This window comes from Oreochromis aureus, linkage group 5 (genome assembly GCF_013358895.1).
Source record: "Oreochromis aureus strain Israel breed Guangdong linkage group 5, ZZ_aureus, whole genome shotgun sequence".
NCBI classification, from domain to species: domain Eukaryota; kingdom Metazoa; phylum Chordata; class Actinopteri; order Cichliformes; family Cichlidae; genus Oreochromis; species Oreochromis aureus.
This window is the reverse complement of record NC_052946.1, coordinates 12,642,236-12,652,586: the sequence shown is the minus strand read 5'-3', so window position 1 is coordinate 12,652,586 and position 10,351 is coordinate 12,642,236. Positions and strand designations below refer to the sequence as shown.

Here is a 10,351-nt window from a genome sequence, read left to right as displayed (position 1 = left end):
CTTCGGACGTCACTGGTCACGTGACTTTTGCCAAACGAAGCAAGCCTCGACACAGTGCTTCTGAACCAGTGTGCTGTTTTTTTTTCGACACACGCTCAGGAGCGTCAGCTTCAAGCGGGCCATCACTAACACACACAAAAAAAATACAAAAAATATATGTATAAATACACCCACAATAACAAATAACACATGTGATGTCAAACAAATTCACATCACATGTACAATGAATTAGATCAGCAACGTAACTACCTCCAAAGATTATAAGTGATCTGAGACCTGCTCAGCGTCTAGAAAGATCCCAGGACACACTATAGACAAAATGAGGTGCAGTTTACACCACACAAAACAGACCATAATATCTATGGGCGTCACCATAAAGCAATCAGACCTCACAAAGGTGCAAACAACTCTGTGACGTGATTTTCCTTTTCCAAAAACAATACCAATTGGCAACATACAGTAATAAACAAATTCACACATCAGTAACCGCTGCTCGAACAGGTTCAAGCCCAAGAAGTGTTTCAGGTTGAGCCATCAATTCAATCAAGTGACAAACTGGTTTAATGATTCTACCAAAACGTGTGGTAAGTCCCTGATCCATGTCCACTTTTTCAGGTTGAAGAGAACGAAAACTGTGGGACAGGAAAGCAGCAAGGGAGTCTGGGGAGGCCCCATCACCAACCAACCCACCAAGGTCAGAAGCACCCATCATAGGAGGGGTTTGCTGAATGCTATCTATGCCTGGGTCCGCAGCGGACTGCTGCTGGTCATCACACTCACCAATGCAGGAGATGGAATCCACAGTACAGGCGGCAGTAGCTCCTGCCATTACCAGTGGTGAGGCATACTTACTGGTGAATGGTGCCTTTAATCTCCATGTCTGACAGCACCTCTCTTAACTTATGATAGTGAGCCATGGCTGCGATACAGAAAGGATGGTCGTCAGTGAGGTGCATACGATGGAGATATTACCATATAACAAAAAAGCCTGACACATAGTTGTGCAAAACTTGACAAAACAATGAAATCTGGGGGGAAAGAGATTAAAGTAGCCTAATGAAAACATCATAGAAAAGAAAAGAAAACATAGATGTCTCCTCTTAATTAAAACAGGCTGTAAAAGACATCAGTTGCTCAACAAAACTCTGGCTCAAAACTACCATTAAGCCAATATCACTGGAAAAAAAATGTGTGCATCTCAGTACTATAATCTCTGCTGAAATTCAGAGATTTGGCTGATGCCAGTTGATTGGAAAGCATTTAACAGTGTAACTCCATAAGGACCCAAAGTGTAATGCAAAAACAACCCAAAATATCCCAAGGCAAAGAAATGGGATATTCTTAAATGTTCAAACCAATCACATGATCTGAGGCCAACGGAGCACGCTCTTCAGTTACCAAAAACAAAACTGAAGGCAGAGACACACACACACAAGCCCAAACGTCCCGCAGAGCATTTGGACCTCAGTCAGTCACTGACTGCCAAGGATTTTCATCAAAGTTTTAAAAACGATGATTTCATTTAAAATCATATCAGGGTGTCCTGGTACTTTTGAGCCTCTGAAATTGTTAGTGCACTAACTTTGTGTAAGCCCGGGAACTAAAGGAAAAAGTGTGACAGCTTAATAAGGGACATTCCATCTGTTGCTGTTTCCTGTATGAAACTGAATGAAACAGACACCACGAGGTACAGAAAGTGAAACAAAACACATCATTTTTTCTTTCTCTTCCAACCCACGGTCTGCTTTTCACAAAGCATGTTATCACTTTGTCCATTTTTAATTTTTATTTTTCTCGTAAGACAAGCTGAGACCACCATGAGCACTCTGAACCAGCAGTATGATGAGAAGGTCCGTCCCCTCATCGACCTCATTGACTCTCTCCGCTCTCTCGGTGTAGAGAAGGACCTGGCGCTGCCTGCTATTGCCGTGATTGGAGACCAAAGCTCGGGGAAGAGCTCTGTGTTGGAGGCGCTGTCCGGGGTGGCACTGCCGAGAGGCGGCGGTGAGTTGTCTTATTTCCAGCTCAGAAACTTTCCATTCATTAGAAGTGTCAAAGTGAAGCATATAAAGGAACTGTATCAAGACTGGCAGAGAGGTGGGGATGGTGCAGGGCACGTATGAGGCAGCAAAACACATTCTTTGGCGACTAGCCTGTTCCTTAAAATCTATATTTGTTGACTTGATTAATTTAATGACACGCTATTTTACTTTATTTCATTAAAATAACTAGAACAGAGTTTGAACTTTGAGTTGACAATTTCATGACTTTGTTTTGTTATTTTGAATTTTTTAATGTACCTAATTTTACATTTAAACTAAAATTACAAATGTGACAGATTTTCAGATGAAGTGATGCTGGTGGTCCCTAAGAACAAAAATCAATTGGATCAAATAAACCATCATTACTAAGATATGAAAACGTGTGTGTGTGTGTGTGTGTGTGTGTGTGTGTGTGTGTGTGTGTGTGTGTGTGTGTGTGTGTGTGTGTGTGTGTGTGTGTATGAGTTGTAGAGGAAGGAGGTTGGTCTGGTTTGGGGCCTATTTCTTATAAATTGAAGTTTCGAACAAGTCAAAGGAGGGAAGGAACTGGAGAGCACAGAAAAAACTAGTCTGAACCTGCAAACTCATTAATGCTGAACAAAGTGCAGCTCTGTTTCAAGCTAACCTTGCTCAGTTTTACCTTTGGTAGAGAAACTCCTCTACTTCAGACTAATGGAAAAGGTTTAGCCTAGGAGCTGTCTGCCAGAAACTTTAAGCTTTCTTTTCAGTTACATTTATGATTTTAGTTTTAGGAAACTAAACTACCTGGTTAGGTTAGGAGCTGCTTGCTGTTAAAGCAGCTCCTCCCTTCTGTCCATGACCTCCCTCTGTTGTTAAAAAACGGTTTCTTTTAAAGGGTGAAGCATGCCTGGAAGACAGAATGCTCACAGGAAGCTCATTAGTCCAAATCACTTTGGCTGAAAGCATTTCGGCAAGATGGATTCACCCCTGATCTTGTAAAAATCAAACTGTCTATCAGAGCAGAGTTACTCAAACATAGCATTAGACTCCAACTAGAAAAGAAACAACTTTTTACATATTTGTATCACCAAAATCATGGAAGGCTAAATGTCATAATAGAAAACATCTGAAATCATTTATTAATTTGTTCAAAAAAGAGAGAGAGAAATTATCTGACACTCACTGTTTTAAAACACAGGTATTGTGACAAGATGTCCACTGGAACTGAAGATGACAAGAAAGAAGAAAGGAGAGGCGTGGTATGGAAAGATAAGCTACCGCGGCTTTGAAGAAAAGATAAAAGAGCCTGAACTTGTGGAGAAAATGATTCGAGAAGGTGAGTCTACATAATTCTTTCATGTCACTACTAAAAACCAAGTAAAACGTGGAAGTACAAAGTAGGCACGTTAAATCTGTTGCTTAGGCATACGTGACATCATATTCTCTCTTTAGCTCAACTTAAATTGGTCGGGAATGAGGATGGGATCAGCAGTGAGCTCATCAGTCTGGAGATTGCCTCCCCGGATGTTCCAGACCTTACTCTCATTGACCTGCCTGGCATTGCCAGGGTGGCTGTAGATGGGCAATCAGCAGACATTGGTGATAAGGTATGATACCTTAGTCTCCCTCACATTTTTAAGGCCATTTCTTTGGTAGAAATTTCATCCAATGAAACACAAATCCAGAGTTTGATAGGCATTGGCATGTTACTAATAGTCTTAAAAAGAGACAACACTGACACACCAGTGTGACTGCTGATTTTTGGTATTATATGTGTTTATTGTTATGAGTTTGCTATTTCATCTGGACATTACTGCTTACATCAGTTAGTTGGTTATATTGTTCATAACTGCATTTATTCAATTTATGACATGATCTTTATTTTATTATGAATGGATACTTTCAGATTAAAACTATGATCCAGACTGTCATCAGTAAACAAGAAACTATCATTCTGGTGGTTGTTCCGTGCAACGTGGACATTGCAACTACAGAGGCTTTGAATATGGCTAAGCTGGTGGATCCTGATGGAGAGAGGACTTTGGGTAAGCAAGTGTCTCTCTTAGGTCATTTATTCTCTTTACTGTGTATTCTGTTGCCAGTAGTCTCCACCTCATAAAACAGGATCCCAAATGATTAACATCATGTGGATGCAGTGAACCACAAATGCAACACATCAGCCTGAAAGTTGGAGATGGGCCACAGATTGCTCTTCCACACAGGCAATCACCCAAATCGCTTTAGTACAAGTTGTAGTGGTCATGGCAAAGCCCTGTTGGTAATTCAATAGAAAATTTGGGCAGAAAGAAACAGCAGGTATAAAAACTGAGCCTACAAATTTGACTCAGTTACACCAATATTCAAGAGGAACAAGCTCAAAACAGGACAGCAACTTATTGAGACTTAGAGAGACTTTCAGAAGGAAATACATGTTTTTCCTATTGGTCGTTCCATCTTTAGTCAATACAGGCCTTCTGTTTGACCATCTCTTATTTGCATGAAGATTTTCTGGTCCAAATTTTGAACCTACATTACCAGTCAAAAGTTTTAGGACACCCCACTTTTTCCAATTCAGAATCAGAATCAGAATCAGAAAGGGTTTTATTGCCAAATGTTGAGCAGGTTTAGAACATTAGGAAATTGCTGCGGTACTTAGTGCAAACATACTGTCATATAACGCTTAAATAGACATAAAAATAAGAATTAAAAGTTTCATTGATAACTATGAAAATTATTCATTAAAAATTATGCAGTTTAATGTCTTATTGCACCCTGAAATGAAAACTTAGTCCAAATATGCAATTGGAGAAGAAATCATGGCATAAATTTATAGACAATCATTTACTCTAAACCTTTGACTCATCAAAGTAGCCACCTTTGGCAGATATAACAGCTGAACACACCCATGACTTTCTTTCTACAATAGAAATCAAATATTCTTTAGAAAGCTCTTCCCATATCTGTTGCAGAATCTCCCATAAATGTGTGGCACTTGTAGGTTGCGTTTCCTTGACTCTTCTGTCCAGTTCATCCCAAACCAGCTCGATGGGGTTTAAGTCTGGAGACTGTGCTGGCCACTCCATGTTTTGAAGCTTACCATGTTTGTTTTTTTCCTGAGGTAGTTATGGTATTGTTTGGACTTATGTTTTGGGTCATGATCTTGCTGTAGGATGAACCCCTGACCAACTGGACACATACGAAAGGGTATTGGATGGTACTGCAGAACGCTGTGGGAGCTGTTTTAGTTCAGGGTGCCTCTCAGTCTGTACAAGTCACCGACCCTGGATCCATCAAAACAGCCCCAGACCATCACACTTCCTCCTCCATGTTTGGCAGTTGATGGCACACACTGTGGAACCATCCTTTCACCTGCTCGACGGCGTACAAGGATCCTGCGTGATGAGCAAAAGATTTCAATACAAGCAATTAACTGAAACCTGTCCTCAAATTCAGTTGGCTTTGCGTCTGCCAGACCTCTTCCTATCAGAGTTTGCCCCAGTTTCAGAATGCCTTTTCATGGTGAAGGAAACTGTAATCACTGACACCTTGACATGCTCCAACACTGCTTTTATGCAGACAGAGGGGGTTGTAAGTAATCCAGAAAAGTTGGAACACCTGTAGGAATTAGCAGCACCAGCTTTCAAGGCTTGATCAACTTCCATTGCTGCAGAACATCTTTAAATTGTTAACCCATTTTGTGTTCCCTGAAAAAGGCCTTTTTGTATAATTCTGAAGTGTACATTTTTCCTTTTTGGCTAACCTTACTCTCTTTTTTTTCTTTTTTTCTTTTTTTTTACCTCTGGCCTTTCTAACCATTCATCAGACCTGAACTACTTGAATTGCAAAAAAGTAACTGGGAAAACGGGGGTGTTCTAAAACTTTTGATCAATTTTTGAAAACAGTTGGATCCACTTACTTTAATCCCTGCACAGTGATATCTGAGGCAATGTTTTAACATGTACATCTAAAAAAATTATTAAACATAAAAGTATAAATGAATGGAGTGACAGCTATATATAAACTATTTAAAGTTAACATGTCAACTGACAGTAAAATGAAAGAACAAAACCTTAAATAAATACTGCATACTTGATGGATTTTAACTGACTGAGTACAAGCAATCACTGCCAGACAAACATGTCCAGTAATGTGAAACGCTGCATTTAAATGTACTTTCCCAAAATGGCTGTACACTTCTGACATCCAGTGGATTTCTTCTGCAAACATCTGTGATCTTGTTAAAGATCCCTTTCCTGCTGAGCAAACAATGTGAGCAACATTTGATGACTGGCACCAAGCTCTGACTGGAGCTTTGCAGTGATCACTACAAATTATCGTCTTCTCATAAGGCGGGAAATCCAACACTATCTCTCTCTGTCAGGTGTCTTGACTAAACCTGACCTGGTGGACAAAGGCACAGAAGAGAACGTGGTTAAAATTGTCCATAATGAAGTCATCCGCTACATGGTGGTCAAATGCAGGGGTCAGAAGGAGATCACAGAGAAGGTGTCACTTTCTGAAGCACTAAAAAATGAGGAAGCCTTCTTCAAAGAGCACGCCCATTTCCAGTAAATTTGCTCTTTTTGGCAATTATGCAAGCACGCGTTTGTGGTGTGTTAGGCTGTGTTGCTTATACTCTAACCTTTTGTTTGTGCTGTAGGATTCTCTTTGATGAGGGTCTGGCCGGTGTTCCTAAACTGGCAGAAAAACTCACTCTTCTACTGGTGCATCATATTCAGGTGAGTACTTATTACTGTTTTACCTTTGTAGGTCACTGGGGAGAGCTTTAACCCACTCCAGCTTTGATGTGATTTGTCCATGTGATTTGTAGAAATCTCTGCCATGGCTTGATGAGCAGACACAGAAGAAACTGGAACAGACTCGGGCAAACCTGGACAAATTAAGAACTGGACCCCCATCTGATGCAACTAAGAGACAAAAGTTTCTCAGTGATGTGAGTAAACAAAAGTGTAAGCAAAATGAATACGAGCTTTTGGAAAACACATGTCCTGTTCTTTTAATTGAACCTGTTCTATCTTAGCTTGTGTTAGCATTCACACAGGATGCTATCAGACTCACCAAAGGTGAAGAATTAAAATGTGGATACAACTCCAGCATCTTTTTCACACTCAGAAATAAGTTTGAAGCATGGGAGAAAATCATAAAAGACTCTGGATCATCATGTAAGTGAATTAACAACTTTTCATTAATCAGGTTTTTTTAGATTCTCTCTGTTGCTTACAAGCTACTACATAAAGTAACTCTAACATTTAAAGTAAAAAAAAATTTACTGCTATTAAACAGACACGTTTTACATCATCACATGTTAAAAGGTTAACTTTCATTGCACTGCAGTCGAAGAGCACAATCTGAGAGAAGAGTCTCAGTTTGAACGCATGTACCGTGGAAGAGAACTGCCATTGTTTGTGAGCTACAGTACTTTTGAGTCCACAATCCAGAAGCAGATCAAACAGCTGGAGGAGCCTGCTATCCAGAAACTCAAGGAAGTGTCAGGCATGTTTTTTTTTTTTCATAATACTTGAATCTTACTTTGCAGGTAATCTTTCATTTGGTACATTTTTTGACTAACTTGTTATCATTTTATTGCTTTTAGAGGTTGTGAGGAAAGAGCTGTTTGAATTGGCACAAAACAGCTTTGTGGGCTTTCCGAACCTCATCAATACAGCGAAGGTCTCGTTTTCTTTATAATGTATTGCTGTGCACATATTATTAAACGCTAATGAATATTTATTGACATTTTTTGTGTGACTTAGATGAACATTGAAACCATCATGAAAGAAAGGGAAGAGGAAGCAAAGTCCATTCTGGGGATGCAGTTTAAAATGGAGATGGTTGTTTACATTCAAGACAGCAAATACATCACGGATATACGGAAGGAAATTTCCAAAAAAGGCCAACTGTACACCAGTGGGCTGACCTCAAAAGAGATGTTGAAACACTTTGAAGTATATTTCAATGTAAATGTCACTCAATTGCTTTTTAAAAAAATATTTTTGTTTAAATCATGTGATTCATTGGATCCACATGTATCCCATTGAAATAGCTGACTTTAGTTTTTTTAAAATATTAAGAGAAGCATGCACTGAAACCTCTTTGAGAAACAAATAATGCCTAAAACTTACATCTGTTATATTTAATCACACCTTTAGATCCATAAAATAAGATCTATTATTTTATGGTGTGATTAAATACAGTGGGGCAAAAAAGTATTTAGTCAGCCACAAATTCTGCAGTTTCTCCCACTTAAAAAGATGAAAGAGGCCTGTAATTTTCATCATAGGCATACCTCAACTATGAGAGACAAAATGAGAAAAAAAAATCCAGAAAATCGCATTGTCTGATTTGTAAACAATTTATTTGCAAATTGTGGTGGAAAATAAGTATTTGGTCAATAACAAAAGTTCATCTCAATACTTTGTTATATACTTTGTTGGCAATGACAGAGGTCAAACATTTTTCACCGTTTTCAGCAACAGTGTGTGAAAATCTTTCACAAGATTTTCACACACTGTTGCTGGTATTTTGGCCCATTCCTCCATGCAGATCTCCTCTAGAGCAGTGATGTTTTGGGGCTGTTGCTGGGCAGATTTTCTATGGGGTTGAGATCTGGAGACTGGCTAAGGTACTCCAGGACCTTGAAATGCTTCTTACGAAGCCACTCCTTCGTTATCCGGGTGGTGTGTTTGGGATAATTGCCATGCTGAAAGACCTAGCCATGTTTCATCTTCAATGGCCATACTGATGGACGGAGGTTTTCACTCAAATTCTCACAATATATGGCCCCATTCATTCTTTATTTACACCAATCAGTTGTCCTGGTCCCTTAGCAGAAAAACAGCCCCAAAGCATGATGCTTCCACCTCCATGCGTCACAGTAGATATGGTGTTCTTTGGATGCAACTCAGCATTCTTTCTCCTTTCTCCTCGACAAGTAGAGATTTTACCAAAAAGTTCTATTTTGGTTGACCATATTCCCCCAATCCTCTTCTGGATCATCCAAATGCTCTCTAGCAAACTTCAGACAGGCCTGGACATGTGCTGGCCACGTCTGGCACTGCAGGATTTGCAAATAAATTCTTTAAAAATATGACAATGTTATTTTCTGGATATTTTTACTTATTTTGTCTCTCATAGAAAATTTCAGGCCTCTCTCATCTCTTTAAGTGGGGGAACTTGCACAACTTGTGGCTGACTAAATATGTTTTTGCCCCACTGTTTATCTAGAGTGCTCTGAAATATTTTTTGGAGAATTACATGTAATTTGCAAAAAAAAAAAAAAAAATAAACAATTATTTAATAATCACACTAAAAAATGTTTCAAATTCAGTCCTAAACCAGTGAGCTCTTTAGTACATCTTATTTTTGTCTTCTCCACTTAGCAGATTGCTGGGCAGCGTCTTGCTGGCCAGATCCCCCTGGTGATCCGGTATCAGATGCTGCAGGAGTTTGCCAGCCAGTTGCAGAGTAAGATGCTGGACACATTTCAGGACAACGAGAGAAAAGAGTACCTGCTTGAAGAGAACAGTGGCACAAAAAATAAAAGAGAAGATCTTAAGATGCGCCTTGAGCGTCTCTCAAGAGCTCACAATCTGCTGTCTGACTTTCAAAACTTTCAACCAGACTTCACTGCAATCTTAGTATTTAATATTCTACTAATATTTAAAATTAGTAGAATTGAAAGGGTTGGGTTTTGAACCTCTAATTGTTTATAAGAAACACTGAAGAAATAGGAATATTTCTATACAGATATCATAAAAAACAGATACAGTTGCACCAGGAAGTCTTAAGTGCTAGACGAAGAAAAAAAGAAAAACAACACACATCCAGAGTTTTCAGATTTCTACTCAACTAAATCAGAATCTGTGTTTTGGACAAGAATATTTTTGCATTATTATGTACTCTGTATCTTCATGTGTTTTATCATCTGTTATAGGTTTCCTATTCATCTTCAGTTGTCTTGAATACATAAATAAAATGCAGTGAAACAATAAAACTGACGTTTCTGACAGTATTCGTTTTTGCTGAGGCTTCACATAACTACTCTGAACCACAGCTGTGTACATACAGATGTCACATTGCATATGGACAAAAATCAGGCCATGCAGTCAAAGGAACTCTGTAAACCTCATTAATGTGGTCATGGTATTCTCTGAATGTTCCAACAACCAATAAACTTGAACTAGAAAAAGTTTGAATTAGCCCTCATCTTTCAAGATGGAGTGTCACATTCCCTCTTGACGTCTGTTTTCCCTCTAACCTTGACCCATTCCCTCGATGGCTGGTTGAACCCTAGAAATTGTGTATTCATCACCACCCTTAGCAGCAAC

The 10,351-nt window shown here is 39.2% G+C and overlaps 1 protein-coding gene across 2 annotated transcripts; it reads left to right on the top strand.

Annotated features, from left to right (window-relative positions):
* The first annotated feature begins 1,708 nt into the window (after positions 1–1,708).
* LOC116330148 (interferon-induced GTP-binding protein Mx-like) lies at positions 1,709–10,017 on the top strand. 2 transcript variants are annotated; one of them, XM_039612236.1, is made up of 12 exons: positions 1,709–2,004; positions 3,202–3,339; positions 3,456–3,610; positions 3,910–4,048; positions 6,385–6,571; positions 6,664–6,742; positions 6,835–6,957; positions 7,045–7,186; positions 7,359–7,517; positions 7,618–7,694; positions 7,778–7,981; positions 9,407–10,017. In XM_039612236.1, exons 1-12 carry the CDS (start codon positions 1,758–1,760, stop codon positions 9,716–9,718), a joined length of 1,962 nt encoding a protein of 653 aa, XP_039468170.1. In that variant the 5' UTR covers positions 1,709–1,757; the 3' UTR covers positions 9,719–10,017. The 2 variants fall into 2 exon arrangements, with proteins under 2 accessions (XP_039468170.1, XP_039468169.1); XM_039612235.1 differs by having other exon boundaries at positions 1,710–2,004; positions 9,404–10,017.
* The last annotated feature ends 334 nt before the right edge of the window (positions 10,018–10,351 follow it).

What these genes read in the sequence shown, in the direction of transcription:
- LOC116330148 (XM_039612235.1), top strand. Translation starts at nt 1,758, where the DNA reads ATGTTATCACTTTGTCCATTTTTAATTTTTATTTTTCTCGTAAGACAA. An exon ending in AAAGAGCACGCCCATTTCCA is followed by an intron (nt 6,572 to 6,663) that starts GTAAATTTGCTC and finishes TTTGTGCTGTAG; the next exon opens with GATTCTCTTTGATGAGGGTC. An exon ending in AAAAGACTCTGGATCATCAT is followed by an intron (nt 7,187 to 7,358) that starts GTAAGTGAATTA and finishes ATTGCACTGCAG; the next exon opens with TCGAAGAGCACAATCTGAGA.